Source organism: Nipponia nippon, unplaced genomic scaffold, assembly GCF_047370975.1.
Source record: "Nipponia nippon isolate SJK-2023a ecotype South Korea unplaced genomic scaffold, ASM4737097v1 scaffold_39, whole genome shotgun sequence".
Lineage (NCBI taxonomy): Eukaryota > Metazoa > Chordata > Aves > Pelecaniformes > Threskiornithidae > Nipponia > Nipponia nippon.
The window spans coordinates 389017-410299 of NW_028262357.1; the positions used below are offsets into that span (position 1 = coordinate 389017).

General features: G+C 35.8%; 1 protein-coding gene across 2 annotated transcripts in view; it reads left to right on the forward strand.

Moving 5' to 3' along the window:
- LMBRD2 (LMBR1 domain containing 2) overlaps window positions 1-21283 on the forward strand; it is a 33257-nt gene that overhangs the window by 4736 nt on the left and 7238 nt on the right. For both annotated transcript variants that reach the window (XM_087773288.1, XM_087773290.1), the window contains exons 2-17: window positions 2280-2509; window positions 2960-3039; window positions 4702-4797; window positions 5588-5755; window positions 6539-6749; window positions 9792-9866; window positions 10214-10327; window positions 10917-11100; window positions 11978-12159; window positions 12947-13080; window positions 13293-13398; window positions 14202-14299; window positions 16104-16207; window positions 17391-17437; window positions 19251-19353; window positions 20617-20746. In XM_087773288.1, coding sequence (XP_087629414.1) covers window positions 2336-2509; window positions 2960-3039; window positions 4702-4797; window positions 5588-5755; window positions 6539-6749; window positions 9792-9866; window positions 10214-10327; window positions 10917-11100; window positions 11978-12159; window positions 12947-13080; window positions 13293-13398; window positions 14202-14299; window positions 16104-16207; window positions 17391-17437; window positions 19251-19353; window positions 20617-20746 — 2006 coding nt within the window. In that variant the 5' untranslated portion in view covers window positions 2280-2335. The remainder of the gene's footprint in view (window positions 1-2279; window positions 2510-2959; window positions 3040-4701; window positions 4798-5587; window positions 5756-6538; window positions 6750-9791; window positions 9867-10213; window positions 10328-10916; window positions 11101-11977; window positions 12160-12946; window positions 13081-13292; window positions 13399-14201; window positions 14300-16103; window positions 16208-17390; window positions 17438-19250; window positions 19354-20616; window positions 20747-21283) is intronic.

Genomic DNA, 21283 nt, shown 5'->3' on the forward strand with positions numbered 1-21283 from the left:
CTCTCAAGCATTGCATTTCTCACCTTGTGGATTTTTTTTCCATTTAAGCTATTTGTGCTGAAAACTAGTTTTAAGTGGTATCTGTCTAAAAATTTTGAACTGTAATTTTGGAAATGTGTATACATTATTTCAGAACAACTCTACTTCTCATCAGTTTCAGTCTTGTAAAAATTAGGCCTTTCATTTTGTATTTTGAGGTTAAAATAGGAACCAGGTGAAGAACAGAAAAATGTAGTTTACTTTGGTAACTGCAAAGTTGCTTTTGGCTTTGAAAGTGGTACGGCTCAATTTCCTCTCTATTTTAGCATATTCAGTATGTGTTTTTAATCTTTTTGGAAGTTCCCTCATGGTAGTAACTGAGTACAGCATCTTGCACAAAAACTTTTCACCTTCTGTTTTGATAGCAGCCTTTTAGATGTGACTGTAGTAAAAAATTGTATAGGTGTGACTAATGGACGGTATGCTGTATAATTTTTTTGTTTACCTAGCATAAGGTGTGGCTATAATGGGCACCGAAAGCTACATATGTCAGATAGTACTGCCTTAGTAAAGCTGACATATAGTATTTCTTTCCCATTCATTTTTTTGGTGGAATCTGCTACTATACTATCAATAAAAAAACCTGTTTTCTGAGGAAACAAGGATGATACAATAGAATAGACAAGCACTTGCTTAGAATAAGTGATTGAGAAATAGGTTAGATATCCTGCATTCATGATTTACAAATGATCTAGCCAAAATGTAGTACAGGCAGATAGGAAGGGGATGCTTTGACCTAACAGAAATGCTGATAATTTGAGAAACACATTAGATGAAAGGCAGAAGATAAAAAGTAAGTATGTGCATCCTTGAGAAGAAACAGCAAGGTAACTCAAGCTGTTTTCAGAATATGGGGTGCTCTGTGTATAACAGCCAATATGGAGTAAACAGACTGCTCTTGCTATTTGGGAATTAAATGTGAAAGTAGCAAAATGAGGGGAAACAAATCTTCAGGGAAAAATCACAGAATAATTGTCCTGTGTCTGCCCAAGGAAGTACTGGCATTACAAACTTCAGAATTTTTTAGTGGAAATAAGACAATTTTCACTGCTTAGTGCCCTCATACGTAACAGATCTGCTTAAGCAATATACTGAGAGATTAGTAAAGGAAATGGTTCACTTTAACAAATTATGAAGGTATTTAAAAGTAAATTGAGGGAACTTTTAGTAGTACCATTTCTTTTAAATCTCTAAAGTTCCAATAAAAAATGAAAGCACTGAAAATACAACAGTGGGGAAGCCATGGCAAAAACTATTTCAGTTAAATCAAACCAGCTAAAATGGTAATCTTGGTGGAGAAGCAAGTCAACCTGACCAGAGTAATAAACTTTTTCTTGATTTGTTGGTTTTTTTTTTTTTTAAAGTATGATGTGCTTGTGGTAAAATGATGGTTATCAAAAAGGTCAGAAGCAGTTTACCTAACGGTGTAATAAGTCAATGCAATTTTCTCTAATAGATTTGTGCAGCTCACTGGCCCTTTACATAGTAGCATGCCTCTTTGAAGATGTATGAACTTTTTAGGCATTGCTAGCAGTCCTGACTATAACACAGAGTACCTAAACCCAGAATGATGAGCAAAGCAAAAATATGTCATGGCAAGACTAATAACAAATGAATTGAGACCTTTGTTGCTCTGAAGAAGAACAGAAGAGTGGTAGGAAGGTGAATTAGCTAGCATGTTGTCTCTTATTACATGAAATTTCAAACCTAGAAGAGGTACCTCACAAGCAGACTAACATATGCTTTGCTGTATTTTTATGCTCTGTTAACTCTGAGTGCAGAATTTAAATGCATAGTTTTGAGGAACGATCCATTAACAAAGCTTTCCAGAAACATTTAATTTAAACATTTAACCCTTTGTCCAAACTAGTTGATTTCTTCTAAAAGGAAAAAAAGAGCTGAATAGATTTTCTTTTGGAATTTGTACTGTACTTAAAAGATGGACTTATAGTCTTATTGAAGGACAGAGATTTGACTTTTGGATCTGTTGTGTATCAAGAAGATGAAGAGGAGTTGTCCTAATATGTTCCTAGAAATGACAAAATTGGAATGACATTTTGATTTTTTGCAGAAGATGTTAAAGCACCTTGCTGAAAGTCTTGTTCTTCATCTGATCAGAGTTCTTGTCGTGAAATAAGAAAAGTCTGTTAATATGTTTAAAAATGTCTGTTGAACAACTCTTTTCTGCGTAAATACCTTCCAGAGATTTTAATGTAATTAAATGCCTTTTTGTCTTACAGTTTTGATCTGCTTTCTTAAGTGAGCTGCACTGTGTGGCTGGAGTGAATTTTCAATAATGAGTGGTGCAGCGTTGGGCCTTGAGATAGTATTTGTCTTTTTTCTGGCCTTGTTCCTACTTCATCGGTATGGAGACTTCAAGAAACAGCATAGGCTGGTGATCGTAGCAACATTATTGGCTTGGTATCTTTGCTTTCTTATTGTATTTATACTGCCTCTGGATGTCAGTACGGTAAGAAGCTTGTGAAATTTTCTGCTTAGTTGCGTAAAATGTATATGGCATTTTTTTTAATGATAATTTCAGAAGACAATATCTTAAACAGCAATTAAATTTTCCAAATAGTATCTTATTAAACTAACACTTGTTACCTTTTTGCATGATAGTGTCTGTTTTTACAATTAATTTTATTTTTTGTTGATCTCATCAGATAACAAATCTATTTCAAATGTTTTAAAATTTCATTTGTTTATAGCAATTTTTTATCTGTTTAAGCAACATTAAAACACTTCCAGTTTTTTACTTACTTGTCCTACAGATTGCATGTTGTTTTGAGGGTTTATTAGTATAATTGCTCCCAAGTGTAAATGTGGAGAACAGGAAATGTCTTTTAAAATGGGACTTGCTATTTTAAAATAAATGTACCTTTTTCTGGTCACTGATATAAAATTAATTGTCTTTTAGACTATTTATAATCGGTGCAAACTTGCTGTTAACTCCAGCCCTGCAGAAAGTAATGGCTCTTACGTTACTCTTGCTCCAAGGTATCAGCTGTATGTTTTCTTAATTAGAATATTTTTAAATAATTTTATGTTTGTTTGGTTGTTTTTAAATGATAGGAGTGTACTGTGTTTTTAAGACTAATAAACAAGTGTTATCTGTGTGATATGACATTTGAAGATTGTAAGCATACAGGAGGGTGAGGGAAAATCTAGTTTTATACCTTATGAATGAAATTAGGAGGCTTGTCTTATATATAAGCAGCATATCTAATTGCTTATTATAATTGCATATATATAGTAATTGGAGTTATCTGAAATTTACTATATTCTACCAAAGTAACAATAGCCTGCTTGCTGTCTTCTGACAGTAAGGAAGTAACCTCTAAAACATGGGGAATGTAGGCAAATATGGGCTCTTTGCATGGCTGCTCATTCTTTAGCCTCCATTGGCTATTTCCGCATCTTGTAGATGTGTGCAGCGTAGTTATTTGTAAGATGATCAGAGCATTTAAGATGTCAGTTGATATGTCCATGCAATGGATTGCCAGTTTTGTTGCCCCAAAGCTGAGGCTATCTGAATGTGCTATATCTGTGGAAGACCAGTAAAATGCCAGACTTAGTGGCACAACATTTTGTCCTTTATTTAAGACCACCCAGTGTACTTTAATTAAACATAGTCATGTAAATACACAGTTTGAAAACTATTCAATAGCCTTTCAGTTTACCTGTAGTTTCAGAACATGCTGATGGATGTTATACTATGGTATATGACTTGAGTATAGCAAATAGAAATATCGACTTAAGTAGTAATTGAGCAGATACTGTGTTGGTGCAGCTCAGATCTTAAAACTTTTTTGAAAGCTTTAGTCACACTGCCTGTCACTCTATGGTAATTTGATAGTTTTGAAAATATTTAGGCTGTATACTTAGAAACTCACAACTCAGGCTTAACTAGTTTGACACTGGAAAACACCAATTATTTCTCAATAGATACTCATATTAAATTGACTGTCTTGCCCCTTGACTCACCATTGCTTCATTACCCAGACAGATGTGGGGAAAAAAACCCAGTGTCTTAGTGTGGATAGACACTTCGTCTTTTGCTCTTTTTTTTTTTTTTTTAACTAAAAGGCTCTCATGGCTTTTCTGGTCTTCTGAAGCAAACACTACCTGTCAGAAAAGTATTGGCTCAACAAGTCAAAGTTCGTATAAGCCTGACTAAATCCAGCTGGGTGACAGAAGAAACAATGTACTTCTTTTACCCCTAAATGTTCTAGGTAGTAGAGTTAGGTGATGGGGTCCCTAAATATTTTTTAAAAACCTGCTGCACTAACTAAAGTTGAATGGTCTTCTGTCTACAGAAATGTCTTTTTCTTTGCATGAAGAAAGTACTTCCTGCCCCAAAAGAAAAATTGTAACCTTAAATAGCTTAATTGCTTATTTCTCTTTGAGCTACTATTTTTTTCTCTAAGAAAGCTGACTTGTCCAGATGTGTTATTTGCGGTGAGGAGAATGATTAATATTTTTAAGTAGTGATTCAGTTTATTCTCTTCTGAGATGGTTGATGGTTGACTGCTTACTCAAATAGTAGTGTATTACTTCTATGCTATTTTCAAAGACCTTTCTAGATAGGGGAATTCATAGAAAGTGTTTTCTATACTCTTGGCCCTGCAACTAACAATAAGTTTCTTTTCATTGTTACAGCAAGCAAAAATGTTTCAAACCATGGAGTTACATTCCTAATGGAATTATGCCAATTTTCTGGCGTGTGGTATATTGGACATCACAGTTTTTAACATGGTAAGTAAGGCAAATGAATATGGCAAAGACTATGATATAGGTATAATTTCTAAGTGCAACTTCGTAACAGTCATAGCATACTCTTGAAGAATATATATCACTGTTCCACAGAGCTATCTAATCATGTATTATTTGCGAGCAGTGAAATATCTCTAATAATTACTGTATTTATCTCTAATAAATACTGTACTAAATTGAGTGTACTTTTTTTTTCTTGCTCCTTTTCAGATGGCAGCCATTTACTCTTGGTTCACTTTTATAGTTGAAACTGAGCAGATTACACACAGAGGTGTTTATGGATAGATTGTCTGAAAAAAAAATGGGGTTTAGGCAACAGGACACCAAAATAATTCCATTAATAAGTTGGGTAATTTTTGAGTAATATTGTAAATGATTTGGTTTTGGTGGATATACTATGTAAAGCTATAGATATAGCTAAAGCAAAACGATTGTCTGTGCTTTTGGGTTCGACTGATGTGTGGTTCTGACCAACCTATCATCAAATAATTATTTTTGTAGCTCAGTCAAGAATGTCAGGGGTGGTAGTGAGTTCTCGATTAACATATTTTGCATAGTAAAGCTAACTGTATTGTTTTTATGTGCAGCTTGTTTAAGGTTTGCCATCAGACCAGTACATCTAGAATAAAAATATGTAACTAGCTAATTTTCTTAGAAGCTTCTGAGTCTTTAGCTTCAACACCTCTGTCTCAGTATCCTGCCACTGCTAAACTAATAGGTTTTTTTTTTCCCATTGGCTGATGTGGTTTGGTTTTGTTTACTTTCCTCCTAGGATTCTGCTACCTTTCATGCAGTCATATGCTAGATCAGGAGGGTTCTCCATTACTGGAAAGATTAAAACTGCATTGATTGAGAATGCAATCTATTATGGGACTTACTTGCTGATTTTTGGAGCATTTTTAATATATGTGGCTGTAAACCCAAACTTCAATTTACAATGGTAAGAATAATGTTTAAAGCGCTTGCATGAGTTCTTACGAAATTGTCATGGGTGATCTCTTCTGTAGATGAAACAGGTCTTTCTTAAAAAACAATTTTAGTTGATCTGATTTTTGCTAGCCAGTTGAAAGGTTTTGTTAACTTTTTTATGGAAAGGGTTTTTTTCACTATTTATAGAAATCTGTCTTTTGGTTTTCTGATTTTGGTATGTATGGCAGAGGAATCGTCTTGTATTTGCAATGTTTTATTTTTTTCTCTCCCTACAAATGCGTTTGCAAAGTTAGTGCAGGAACTTTCTTGGTGTTTTCAGAATAACATCTTTCAAAAAGTCTCTGTCAGTATTTCCTGTGTAGCACTTCTGTCTACTGTAGATTCTATTTAAAGGCCATAAGGTAAGTTAAAATAATTGGTATTTATAACATGGCTAATGGTCTTCTGTACTAGATACAGTAGCAAACACTGTCGTGCACCTAACTTTTAGTAGGTTTGCTAAGTTCATGTTGTTTCCTAAAGGAACATACCCCTTTAAGAACAAACATTTTTGTCTTCCCTCGAGAGAGGGAAGAAACATGGGGAGATACAGAAAAATCGTGGCAGCTTTAAATACGGCCAAGTAGCAGACTGGCCTTAGGCAAGAACAACAGATGATGCTATGTCTCTTCCTGTAAACTTGAAAGCCACATTGGTGCATAGATACTTCAAGGCTGCTTTCTTGCGGGTGGGGTAGGAGGATGTTGTTTGTTTGTTTTTTCTTTTTTGTTTTTGCTATTCGTTTTTTCCTTAGGAACCAGCTTCAGACTATTGGGATAGCCGCTGCGAACACATGGGGTCTCTTTCTTCTTGTGTTGCTTTTGGGTTATGGTTTGGTGGAGATTCCCCGTTCTCACTGGAATGGGGCCAAGAGGGGTTATCTACTCATGAAGACCTATTTCAAAGCTGCCAAACTGATGACTGAAAAAGCAGATGCGGAGGAGAATTTAGAGGATATCATGGAGGTAGGTAACTAGCTTTCGCTATGAAATAAGTGGAGGCTGCTGTTAATCATCTCTGAATTTTCTGGTGTTGGGCACTTGTGGCAAGAAAACGTAAGTAGCATGAACTTCTGTGAAATATCAGTAAATTAAGAAAATCATCATAGTGTGTCATGCTTGATGACACTTGATCCTGCGTAAAAATTAAAAGAGAAATAGTCCCTGATATGAAGAACTTGGCAACTTGATAGCCATTATTTGATGCTTTTATTCTTTTATTGACCCTTTTGGAGTAATATTGGTCGCTAATGAGTAACATTCCAAAGTGATCTTGCAAATAAGGTGTACAGATGTTTCACTAGTGTTCATGCAAATTGTGTATGTTGGCTTTTCTGCTCTGCTCACAGTGTGCTTCTGGAATCTTGGGCAGAGTTTCCAAGTTGGATTTGCAGGACCATGCTATGTGCCTTTTGAGAAGAGACTATATAGAGCATTGGTTTTTTTAAAGAGTTTTTTTTGAGACTATATTTATTGTTATTTGTGAGTGAGCAATAGGCTGTAATGTAGTTCAAGAATAGAATGGAAATGTAACCCATTGAATAGCTATTCCCTGTTCTACTGCTCTGATGCCATGGCTTGGAAATAATACTTCTGAAGAGTTTTAAAGTTGGATGGTAACTTCTTCTGCAACACGTAAACATAAAGTAGTAGTAGAATCTTCATTCTTTGGTGACACAATTTTGAAGAAATTGCTATAAACATCAGAGTGGGACATAACTACAAAACTTACTAGAAAATGAGCAACAAAAATGTTTACCAAGCTAGCACTTAGAATAGAACAGAACAGAATAGAATATTTCGGTTAGAAGGGACCTACAACGATCATCTAGTCCAACTGCCTGACCACTGCAGGGCTGACCAGAAGTTAAACTAAATTACTAAGAGCAATGTCCAAATGCCTGGAGAGGGAGGTGCTGACCTCTTCTCCCTGGGATCCAGTGACCGGACGCGTGGGAATGGTTCAAAGCTGCACCAGGGGAGGTTTAGACTGGACATTGGGAAGCATTTCTTTACCAAGAGGGTGGTCAAACCCTGGAACAGGCTTCCTAGAGAGGTGGTTGATGCCCCAAGCCTGTCAGTGTTTAAAGGGGCATTTGGACAATGCCCTTAATAACATGCTTTAGCTTTTGGTTGGCTCTGAAGTCATCAGGCAGTTGGAGTAGAAAATACTTTATTCTGTTCTATTCTGTTCCCTTAAACACAGCACACCTTGTGCCTCAAAGGCTCTTTCATGATTCAAAACCCCAAAGTTTTGGTGGAGGCAGCAGTTATGGAGCCTGGTATTGATATCCTGGGCTCACCTCTTTCTTCCAAAGTCTTCCCCCATTACTGGGAGGATTGAGGAAAACACTACCTGTGCCTCTGAATTTTTTAGCATTCTTCCCAGGGTGCTGAAATCTCTTAATCCACCTCAGACTTTTTGTTTTGACGTCATTAGTACCCACAGGACAGAGGAGGAATGGGAGTAGTCTGAAGGTTGTACTAAGATCTTCAGTCCTGTGGTGACGTCCCTAATTTAGGACCCAGGGAGGCAGCAGACTTCCCTGAAAAGAGGATCTTGTACTAGACCGCTGTCTTGTACTAGATTGTCCTTTAAGTCAGGTAGGGTGACGGACAGATTCTGATGTTATGTCATACACAACATAAAATATAGTATATTGTTAATGTGTGATAAAACCTTGTTTCAAGGTTTGGCACTTCACTTGTTTTTTCCACTTTTTTTTTTTTTTTCAGTGTAGAAACATTTGTACAATACCTTAGAAATCTTGGCCAATAATTTATTTTCAACCTTCATAGGCAGTGTTTGAAAATATTTGAAATTCTTTAAGAATCGCAATGCCAACTCAGAGAACTTGATTGTAAATATTATGAATTGTTGCTGTGTCAAGTAAATCACAGAATTTTAGTTCTCACCCACTTTAGGCTTTTGTTTTCTTCCTTTATCAGAAATTCTGAAAACACACGAAACTGTAGTACTGGAGGATACTTCCCGGTTTTTTATTTTTAATTTTTTCCAGTCCAGTGTTCTACTTGACAGGACTGAATATGTTAGGATTGACCCTTACAGACATTCTTGCAGGATTTTGTTTGTTTGTTTGTTTTTCATAATCCCACTACATAATGAAAAATTCTTTGCCACAGACTCATCAGATCTCTTGTGATCATTCTGTCTGGAGATTCAGAGGGAATCCAGAATTACTGACTGTCATCTGTTAGAACAGCCTTTTATATGTCAAAGGACCGTCTATATCCGTTTAGGCTCCCTTGTCACACTAAACAAATACAATTCTTCTATCTGCTAATCATCCTATTTGACAAGACTTCTAAGCCTTTACAAATATTTCTGTCCTCCAGACTCTAGAACTTACATCTTTTTTTTTTTTGAAGTGCTGTTTGTAACAACAAAAAAGAGCAAAAGGTTATCTCTGGGTTGCCAGTAGGATGAAGAATGAAATCTAGTTCTCAGTGATCCTGATAAACTGCTACAGCCAGTTCTGACACAACTTATCTAGCTGTTAGGTAGCATCTTTTTATTACTGATAAATGCCAGATGGCCTCAGAAGTGAGCTATGTGGAGATAAATGTGAGGAAGATATCAAATGAAGTAGTGTAAAATGGTATTCATCAAGCTGCTTAAAGTAATAAAAGTGAAACTAAACCAGGTAAGATAGAAACTCCTTCACTTTATGTACAACTAAAACAATAAAGTATTTTCCATTTCAACATTCATGCATAGAAACCAATCCTCCATACATTCGCAGAGTAATGTTTGTGCACTGACAACGTGGGGTTTTTTTGAAAATACATAGAAGTTCTTTGTAAATACTCCTTCAGTTGTCTTTTATTAGATGTCTAGTAGAGCTGTGGCTTTTAGGAAGTTCTGTTGTTTTTAAGCTCTGATGGTTATCTTTGCCATTGGGAGGGCTGGTACTCTTATCTGACCCTGTAAAATTTTTTAATCTATTTAACATAATGAAACAAGTCTTTATTTTTTTTCGTCAACAGGAAGTCCGTAAAGTAAGTGAGAGTATCAAGTATAACCACCCTTTGAGAAAATGTGTTGATACAATACTGAAAAAGGTAACAAATTGCTCATCTCCAGCCATAATTGTTCAATTGGGAGGGGGTGCTTCCTGCACCTACTGCATATTTGTACATTGTTATCTTTTCCCCTTAACATACAATCTCAAATTGGCATCTTGTGAGTTTCTGACCAGAGTTGGAGTGGAAATTCTTTGCGGAATGCTTTCTTGTGGTGTATGTAGTTATCTGCTGTATTTTGACATATGTAGTATTTTAGAAACAGAAAAATCTACACTTAGAGTGAACTTTTCAGTTACATGAAATGTCCCAAACATTTACAAATAATTAACAAAGAGCACTTGCTACCCTTTCATCTTCCAGTTAATTTTTCCTTTCCCTTCCAGTGTCCTACTGAGTACCAGGAAAGAATGGGTAGGAACATGGATGATTATGAAGATTTTGATGAAAGACAGAACAGTTATCCAAGTGAAAAAAGTTTGGTCAAACTTCACAAGCAGGTATATTAATAAATGAGAGAATGCCTCACTTATGCTAATGTAATGAGAAGAAATGATAGTCTAACAAAGATTTTCAATGCGCTTTACCTGAATTGCTGAGTATAGTGGGTTTTGGTATTGCTACTTAACAGAAACTTTTCTCAGTGAAAGAAAACACAGAAGTTTAATATCCCAAGTGATGTCCAGATCAAATTTCCGGATGTGTAAAAAGTGTTGCGTTCTATCTTAACAAGTGTTTTAACTGTCTGTGAGTAAGCCTTGTAATGGTTGAGTGACAGTGCATTCTAAAAAAGAAATTGTAGTAAAAGCTTGGTATTCACTAAGATGCAAAAATAAAGTGGTATGTTGGGAAAAGCAGGCTGTTATTGCTACAGACAGATTGTGATGAAAGAACTGCAATGTCAGGAATCATGTCTGTAGTCCTCTTATGGTTTATGTATTCAGAGAACTATCCGCCTGCTTTTGTGAGTATGCAGAATTAATCTTTGCAATTCTATTATGTAGATATTTTTAAGGGATTTTGCAAAGCTTTTCTCTTGTTTCTTGAAACAGCTATGTTGTAACCATAATTTCTTGGAATTTATTGTAGGTGATCTATTCAGTACAGAGACATCGTCGTACACAGGTCCAGTGGCAAATTCTCTTAGAACAAGCATTTTACCTAGAAGATGTGGCAAAAAATGAAACCAGTGCAACTCGACAGTTTGTTCATACCTTTCATTCCCAGGAACCAGAGAATAAAATTATTCAGTATTTCTACACACCAACTGTTGGTAAGTGCTGTCATGCAGATTTCGAATATGTGAAGGAGTAACTGGTACCATTTTGTAAGAAGAACTGATTGTTTTATGTAAAAAGTTCAGTTACAGTAGAGGGAAGCAAATGTGCATCTTAATGCATTTATGTAATGGAATAGTCATCAGGTATTGATTTATGGTTTTGACCATAAGCTTAATTGTTCTTACAAATTTAATAGCAGTTACATGTTGTAATAGAAGTAGCAAACTTTGAAGTCTTAGAAGAAGAAAGAAAATAGAACTTTAAATAGTTGGATCATGGCTGCCTTCTACATTTGTGCGATATTATTGAGGTGGTACTGCTCTTCCAGTAAAGCAAAGAGGAAGGAACTCTTCGTCTGTCATGTACCAAACATTAGGACGTGTAGCTGCTTGTGCATCTTTTTAGAAAGTGTCATCGCCTAACCATGTTTTAACTTCTAATTTGTTGTGCACTAGCAATGAGTTATCTCCAGGGTAGGACAATATAATTTTACAGCCTAGGCTTTGTTTCTGAGAGAGTAACAGATGAACAAACAAAAAGTGGATCACCCATAGTATTTGGGCCAAAAGTGAAGAGTTCTGTTCTACACCCCCCACCCCCCCAAACCCATTTGCAAAATTTGCCTCCCAAATCCTACCCTGTTTTCCCCAGTTGTGCATGTGATTCCTTATGACTAAAGGCTCCTGTAAGAGCCAGATCTCTAGGCATTTGAAAAGCCCTGAAATTAAGTGCGTGACCCCACAGATTCCAGCCTTGATTTTAAGGGTGTGCATGGAAGAAGTTCATGATGCTTTTTGTGAGGGAGTTCCATTTCTGGTTGTGTAATTTTCATTAACCAGTTCCGTGTGTGTGTGTGTTTGTTTTTTTCAGAGTGGTACTGGGAATGTCTTCTACGACCGTGGTTTTACAGGGTGCTTGCAGTTGTTCTGGCCACGTTCTCTGTAATTGTTGTGTGGTCTGAGTGCACGTTTTTCAGCACAAAACCAGTTTTATCACTATTTGCAGTTTTCATACAGCTGGCAGAAAAGACATATAATTATATATACATAGAGGTAAGTTTGAGATAATCACTCAACAAAAACCTTTTCAGATAAATTGTTATTACAATAATAGTAGACCAGATTGATTTAAAAAGAAGTCTCTAAATAATCTATCAACTTTCAGAAGGTCTCTAAAATATGTAATACCCAACTTTGTTTCTGTGGAGGGAGTCTGCCTTTTGCCACTTCCTACAACTCTCCAATACGGGGTGAAGGTGTGACCCAGTTGAGCTTGAATATCATGCGTAGAGTAATTTGTGAAACATTAGTTTGGAGCTTAGGTGTTTAGACTTTGTGTGTAATCAACCATGTGTGTGACCTCTCTTTCCTAAACAGGAATTTGCTGCTGACCAGAAATCCAGTCACAGGTGTGGCTAGCATATGCGTGCACAAATTTATCGGTAAAGGAACTGAGCTGAAAAATTCCAGTATAGTAACAAAATAGGCTGAATTGAAAACACTTATTTTTGTCACTTTTTGTGGGAATAAATTTCAAATCAGTCATAGTAATTATCGAGGCAATTACAGCAATTTCATTTACATAACAAAAAGAAGTAGAATAAATGTTCGTAGGGTCAGTTGTGTTAGCTTATATGAAGTGCAGAATGTTACAAGTATCATTCTCAATTCAGATTAGTCAAAAAAACTCCTGAAGCTCTTCTCAGAGCTGATGCTATTGTCCCATGTCAAATAAAAATTAGACTGCAGTCAACCTGTTGCGTGCACAGACCATGTGCTGAATGCATTAAAACCTTTAGTAGAGTTCTACATTCAAGCAACTTTTTCTTTTCCCCCCTAGATGGCCTGTTTTCTTACCATCTTTTTCCTAAGTATCTGTGTTTACTCTACTGTCTTCAGGATCCGTGTATTTAACTATTATTACTTAGCTTCACATCATCAGACAGATGCGTACAGTCTCCTTTTCAGTGGCATGTGAGTATGTGGCATATATTTTGCAGATTTTGTCACATAGTCAATTTAAAATGTCCATGAAACTTCCATTTATGTTCTTTCATTTATAATCATATAGGTATAAATCCTAATGAGCTGTATATCGTGATTTGGTGATATATCCAGTTATGATTTCTTAATATTTTTAGTACAAGAAATTGTTTCAAATGCTGTTGCCTCTTGCATTTGTGCAGGTTATTTTGCCGTCTCACTCCACCATTATGCTTGAACTTTTTGGGCTTGACCCATATGGATGCAACAATCTCTCACAAAAACACTCAGCCAACAGCTTATACATCTGTAAGTACAGAAAATGTGGTTTTGAGGCTTCTATATGGTTTGGAGAATAGGCAAAATATTTTTTAAATACCACTTGTAGTAAGATCCTGAAAGGAGGTTGTAGTGAGGTGGGGATCAGCCTCTTCTGCCAAGTAGCAAGTGATAGGACAAGAGGAAATGGTCTCAAGTTGCTCCAGGAGAGATTTAGATTGGATATTAGGAAAATTTCTTCACCAAAAAAGGTGTCAGGCACTGGAACAGGCTGCCCAGGGAAGTGGTTGAGTTCCCATCCCTGGAGGTATTTAAAAGAGGTGTAGATGTGGTGCTAATAGCTTCCACTGGCTTTAGCATATGGGACATCTTTATAGATGGGGAGCAAACCTAACTTGCCAATGAAAACCAATGAGCTTGGTTTTACTGAACAACCAATTTCTGTAGGACAGAAAGTTACATCTCACGTTGTTAACAAGTACATTGTTAGTGTTGTCCAGAGACTCTTTTCACAGCAGATGAAAAGATCCACTGGATTTGAACTGGTTCTGTATTAGGTGAGACAACAAGATCTAGCCTGTAACCATCTGTAACCTCAAAGTGTTAGAGGTGGAGGTGTTACCACCACTGTTAGAGGTGGCCTTTATATCTGGGCATTCTGGGTCAACTGTCTGAATCAGATCTGTGATGATAGTACTTACTTATGTTTCAGTAACTGTAAAGGATTGTGTGTTTGTTTGTTGTGGACTGAAAATAGTGAGGTGGCACAATCTTTATGCATATATGTAGAATATATTTGATTAGAGGTTATTCTTGTGCATTTTTTTCTCCAGATAATGGGATCCATGAGAGTGCTGTCCTTCATTGCAGATGGATTCTATATATATTACCCAATGCTTGTTGTCATTCTCTGTATTGCCACATACTTCAGGTAAGTGATTGCAAGACAGATCCTCCGTGTTTCTTTACATTAATAATATTAGTTTCAGCAATCAGGAAGAGATTTGCTTCTCCTCTTCCAGCAGTTGAGTTGTGACATACTAATAAAAATGCAAAAACGAAAACAATAAATTGCTTTTTATATATGTGAAATGCGTACATTTTAAGAATATGGATTGTGTTAACTGATAACTGAATTGGGGGGGGGGGGTGGTTCCCCATTAAACTTCATTCCTAGATTTTGAGATCTTATCTGTTCAAACTTTGGAGCCCACAAACATTTAGATTCTGCTTTTGAGATTAAAATTACCATGAGGAAGCTATGTTTCCATCAAGGTTTTGTAATAAACTAAGAAGCATTAGCAGAAACTTTAGGTAATGAACTTTCTAACAGACTCATGAAAAATTTCTGATCCGTTACCAGACTTCAGTTTGAAAGCACTTGATCATGATTTGAAATGATTTGAAATCATTTGATCTTGTTTCCATAAGTCACAATTTGTTGGAGGCTGGAAGGGTAATTGCAGAATATACTGTTAGATGCTTGCTTTATCCTTACATTTCAAAATGTCTGCTTTTGACTGCTGTAAGGGATGAGACACTTTCAGTCTGACATTGCTTGGCTACATTTATGTTCTCTTCTTCAATTTTGCATTACCATTCAGTCAGAAGCAACATGTATGTTTTGAAACATGTAGAATGCAGTTAAAGCCTTCAATGCCCATCAATACCCTGTGTGCATCCATAGATAGTAAGACAACAAGGATCCAGTCCTAGGTTTTCCCTGCTTACTTTTAGGTTAGGTGACAAAAATGGTGGTGGAGGTAAAAAAAAAAACATGAAAAGCAAACAGGAAAGCCAATGACAAGAAAATTGTACGACTTCTTGTCCATGATGATCCTGGGTTTTGAATGCCATAGTGAAAAGGAAGAAAAGAAACTAAAGGAGAGGAAGTTGCTTTGCTTGAACTTTAGTGCTCTCTAATGATGCAAATACATGCAAAACTGAATGTTTAATTAAAATCTATCAAGGAAAGCTGTTTTCCTTGTTTAATCCAGCAGTCTTAAAGTTCAGATAGTATAGGAAAAAAACTTTTCAGCATAAATATACAATGAAGCCAACTTCAAACATGATATTGATGCTCCAGTTTGGAGAGAGGAAAACAATAACAAAACCAGCAGTTGTGTTCTCTGGTATGAAACTGAAAAGGTGGAAGTGATTTCATGCTATCTAGTTCCAGGGACTAGCTTAAAAAAGATGGCGCAAGCTTATTACCTGACTGCTGCCTAATGGGTATCCAAAATGGCAGCCAGCATCCCCACAGCTTAAGAGTATGTCACATTTTTCTCCTGAGTAAAATCTGAGATGAAGGTGGCTTGCCTATGTTATTACTGTTTCAAAAACAGAGAAATCATAATAGGCAGCATTTTTATAGTAATTGTCTTCTGGCAAAGAAGAGTCAGTGAGATATCATAGGTATAAATTCTGTTATATCTGAGAACATTTCAAGCAATTGTCTTCAATCATCTGCACTACTCTCAGACTATAAACAATTCTGTCTCTTTATTTGAGTAGGATTATGTCATCACTTTCAGTGGAATTTAGGAACATGCCACTGTTCTGAATTTTCTGATTTCTCGGGTAGTATAATAATCTGTCTTTTCATCTATATTGCTTTTTTACTTGAATTGTCCATAAATTTCTGAATAATTTGTTTTACATTTTGCAGTGTAATATATCTCAACTATTAGTTGTAAATTAACAAAGGCAATTGCTTCTCCTTCTGCTTTTACCAGTTTAGGAACTCGTTGTTTGAATCTTTTGGGATTCCAGCAGTTCATGGGGGATAGCGAAATGACCTCTGACTTGATTGATGAAGGAAAAGAGCTAATCAGGAGAGGTAAGTTAGGTCCTCTATCCTAGTCTTCCTGCAAAATGTAATATGTTGTTGCGTTAAACTTGTCTGAAATGCTACACCAATAAAAAAAGCATATAGCTTGTCAATATTTTGAAAACTGTACTGAGGGACAAAAAGTGCACAAAATGCAACAGACTTAGAGCATTGTGGTTGCTATATAAACAGTGCTGGACTTCATTGACATCTGAAGTATCAGCTTTACTCATCCAGTATCTGAATTATAGCTATTTCTATATATTTTACAGTTCAGTTAAGTGATGCTCCTCTGAAGTCATTACTGAGGTAATAATACCTGAGCAGGTGCTTGTGTAAGCGGTCATAAAGGATAGTTAGCACGTAAATTGTCTTTGTCATCAACAAACTCATTTTATCGTTCTTTGTGTATGTTGATCAAGCTGCCCAAATTCTGTCTTTAGGATTTTTTGCTGTTTCAGCTAACTGTGTTTTATCACACAAAGCATGTTCTGTAGAGCTGTAATTATCTGCTGGTTTTGAGAGCTTTTTAATTTTTTAAATGTTAATTTTTATTGAAAGTGTTTCTTGGAAGTTGTTAAAAGCTATTGTGGTTCTTGAGTAAATGTTTAGAGATTAAAATCTGTGGATACAATGTTACATTATGGAATACTTTCATTCTTCTTTCCTAGTTTATGAAAAAACAAACCCTAGATTTACTTAGAGTAATAGGGGTTGGGTTTTTTTTGTTTTGGAGAAAGAGGAATGTGTCTCATTCCCTTAAAGAGGTTACTATTTATTTGATACTGTGATATTACACTTCTAGCAGATAAGGACACAAACTATTAGGGTCATACTTTGGGCCTCTTAGAACTTCAGCAAGATTTTGATTCAATAATGCTAAAGTTTCTTCCTAATGTTATACTTTCTCCAGCTATTTCTAAGAGGTTTTTTTTTTTTTTTTTGCTTTGCCAGCTGGTATCCAAATGTTATGCCTTGACCCAAGATATCATCATGATCAATTCATTTTAATGGGAAACTCCTTAATGATAGACCAGCAGCTTTGTCTTTTCTTCTTATTTAATTGTATGAGCCATCTATTTCAATAAGAATCCTTGCTAGTTAACTTCAGATTTTCATTGTTGGTTTAAAAAAAATATTGGTAATGATTTTTCTTGTATGGACCTCAGACAATTTTTTTTTTTATTTATAGAGAAAAGAAAACGACAAAGACAGGAAGAAGGTGAAAACAGAAGAAGGGTATGAGATTGTTTTTGCTAATTATGATATTAGTATACTACAATATCTGAGAGGATTTGCCGTTGCTGTTTAATTCAGCATGATCTATTTCACAAAAAAATAATTCTCCAATAATTGATAGAATCAGTTTAATCTTGCAGAATAATCTTGGCTGAGGGGAAAAAATAATTTACATTTTAATTTTAAAGGATAAGAGGGCAGTTGGGTCACACTACTTGGAAATTTTTGATATTCAGTGTGCTGTGAGAACGGTGCATGCCTATATGCGTAACAAGCATTAACAAGGGTCCTGATTTCTAGGATGCAGAGTAATCTGAAATGGCTTATTATCAGTCTCTTATGTTGATACTGCTCTGCTTGAAATAACTGCAGTCACAGTGTCATCGTATTCACTGTATGGGCACTGTATGCTTCTCCCAAACTTACCCGTTCCTTTGTGTGCTCATTGGAAAGCAATTGGCACAGATTCCCGAGGAGGGAATTACATTTAAGACAGAATTAATACTGTTACTACTGAGTAACAAACAGAATGTTTGATCCAAATCATACTTTCGAGTGCATACTGAGTTGAAAGATTTGTGAAGGCAGTCAACCTGAATAAAAAATAATTCAGGCAGCTTCATTTTAAGGGGCTTCAGTTAACTATAGCTTTAGTTTGTCATTAACTTATAACATTTGGTATATAGAAAGTCACAATCAAGAGAGAAATCAAAAGGATGCCTGCAAAAAGTGAACTGACTAAAGAGGGGGAAAAATATTTTCTGCAGAAAGGCAAGATAATACCGGGACTAAAAGCTCTTAGGTTTTCAAGCTCAGGGATTCTTCATTTCTCGATGACAGCCAATATTGCATACACCTTCTGATCCTCTTGCCCCCATCTCATAATTTTAGAATTTGAACTTACTGTGAAACCAAATAGTAGCAAATGGATGATGCATGTAGTATACACTGAAGTGATCTGACATTAAGCAGCAATTTTAGTTCAACAGCAAACTCCGTTTCAGATGTTACCTTTTTTTTGAGTTTGCATTGAATACTGTAGCACATTCATTCTTGAAACTTCTGGGGCTTTTGAGAGTGTTATCTTTTACTGGATCATGATTAAATGCTTGATCCTTCTGCAGCTTAGAACTGTAACATATGGCATAAATTAGCACAGTAACTTCAAGTATACCAGTTCCTACCAGTCCATAATCTGGGATCTAGATATGAAGCATATGAAACATATTAAAGTTATTGGACCAATTGGAAAAGTTTCTGTTGAGACATGAAGTTGTCTCCTCATAAAAGCATGAGACATTTTCTTCATGAATATTTCATTATACTTCATACTAAAATGTTTACATACTAAAACATGACAGAATGGAAACACAACAGAACAACAAGCTTAGTAAACATGGCCTGTCCAAATGTTTTTTTTTGTGCTGTCTGCATCTGGTTATTTTACCATTATACCACTAGATGGAAGTCAAAATCAAAAAAAGGCAACGTTCCCGCTGTAACTTGGAGCCGCTGTATGAACTTTGAGTGCACATTTAATATGTAGTTTGTTTTCTGCAAGTCTTTTTTCTAAACAACAGTTATGGTAACCGGTTTAGTGAAGGGACATATCTTGAGTTTAAAACAAAACAAAAAGTATTCCTGTATCAAGATACTGAACAGGAACATTTTCAAAGTATTACTTTCATAGTCTGATGTGATTGACCAATTAGCTCTAAATTGTTGGTCTGGAATATTTCTTGATCCTATGTATGCTTTTGTTGTGTTACTTTTTCCTCACAGCTTGTGTTTTCTTTTGTTGTCTTTTTCCCAGGAGTGGAAGGAGCGGTATGGAAATAGAGATGATTCCACTAGAAGCAGAGTTGTCCACACAGACCAAAAAGAATCCAGCTTCTCAGAGACCAATACCAATAGATGTAAGCTTTGTGGGTTTTGAAGGGAGTTTTGTTTTGTTTTGTTTTGTTTTTTAATACCTTGTCTGCACAACACTGATTGTGTGAGTAGCTTCAAGTAGATTCCTTTTTGTCTTAGATAATGTGCTGATAGTTGTGCCCTTCTGTGGCACAGTGCTATCTTGCCCATTAAAGACACCTGGAAAGAGTGCTGCATTTCTTCCCATCTTCAACACTTCAACTAGTTGAGGTTGGAGATTCTGACTAGTCTCAATTACTTGGTCTTCTTACAGGACATATAATGATTGCAATTAGAGCAGCAGTTGTCAACAAAGAGACTTTATTTAGGATATGTCTTGAAGTTGGGAGTTTAAAATCTTAAAACTTACCTCTTCTAGTTGCAGATGAACTCTCTCAGACTGGAATAATGGAATAATCAAATAAATTACCAACAAATGTAAAGCCAATAACATATCACAGGATATGTTACACGTGTTCATTTAATAACTTGTGTTAGCAAAAAACTTTTTTGTGGATGTGCTGAACTTCCAAGAAGTTTATTTGTCACAGTGTTAATGTCTTTTATTTATTTTAAGTGCTGTTGTAAGCAAGTGAGAAATGAAACTGAAAAAAAGAAGGAAAAAGGGAGAGGAGGAGGGAAGCTTTGAACATGCTGTTGAGACAACTCTGGTAGATTTCCCCCTCCTCTTTACAAAGTTGGAAACCCAGATTTTCAGTGGTAGACTAACTGAAATTATATGAAATTATATTTTAATGTTAACCATATATATATGTAGCATTCCAACTTCGAAACAAGCCATAGGTACTGGCCTAATGAAGGTGGGAGAGTGAACTGCAGAACAACTATGTTTTGTTAATTCATGAGATTGCCTCTTTAAAAACAAACAAAAACAAACCAAAAAAACCTCCAGCTAGCTTAGTTAAGTGGGAAGTTGGGAAGATGAATGGATGATTGATTGATTTAAAAGTAAAGTTTGCATATAACTTCTCATTTTCTTTGATTCTTTGCAAAGTAGATCTCATCCTACTTGAGGGGCAAAAGAAAAGTTGTAGTTACATTGCTGTGGAGACAAAAAAATGAAATACTACAAATTTGAGCATGTAACCAGATTTGGTTTAATATTGAATCTACTCTAAATCATCACACTTACACTTTGGGTGAGATACTACCAAATTATTGTTCTGGTCTTTTAAGTTTGATGTCTCCACACACTCCAAGATGTTCGTAGAGCAAATTAGTGTCTTTCCTTCCTTTTACCTATTCAGCACTATCAAAGTATACCCGATCAAACGGTAGGACTGAAAGAGATCGAATAGAACTCCTCCAGGATGCAGAACCTTTGGATTTTAATGCAGACTCAATTAATGATGACCCTCTTGAATCGGACTCAGGAAGGTGAGGGATTTTCTGTGTTATTTACAATTAAAAGATACAAATGTCTTTGTCTTCTGACCTATAACAGCTATATCAGATGGTTTCATAGTAATAGTTTTGTAAACAAAATTTATCATCTCACCTAGCTCTTTTCCTTTCTTCCTTCTCCCCCATGATATGGGAATTGTTTTAAAACCAATTGAAACCTGAAGGTTTTTCAGTTCTTTAGAAATATCTGAGTAAGACTGGAGTTGAATATAATTTTGTATATTGGCATAATCTGAAAAATACTGTATATAATAACAAAAAACTGGAGAATGACTTGCATATGTACAATATAAGGTTTTCTCTAATTCCCTACAAGACTTCAGAAAGCTCACTTGATTTCCCTGTATAAAAACCATTATAAAGGGCTGCAAGAAAGAAAACTGAGTATTACAGGAGCAGCAGTTGGAGGAGTACACCTGGGGATCAGATCTTGGAACTACTAGAGTAAATTAAAATCTGAACTTACTGAACAAAAAGTCCCAGACTGCACAGTGTAGCTCTGTCTATAAT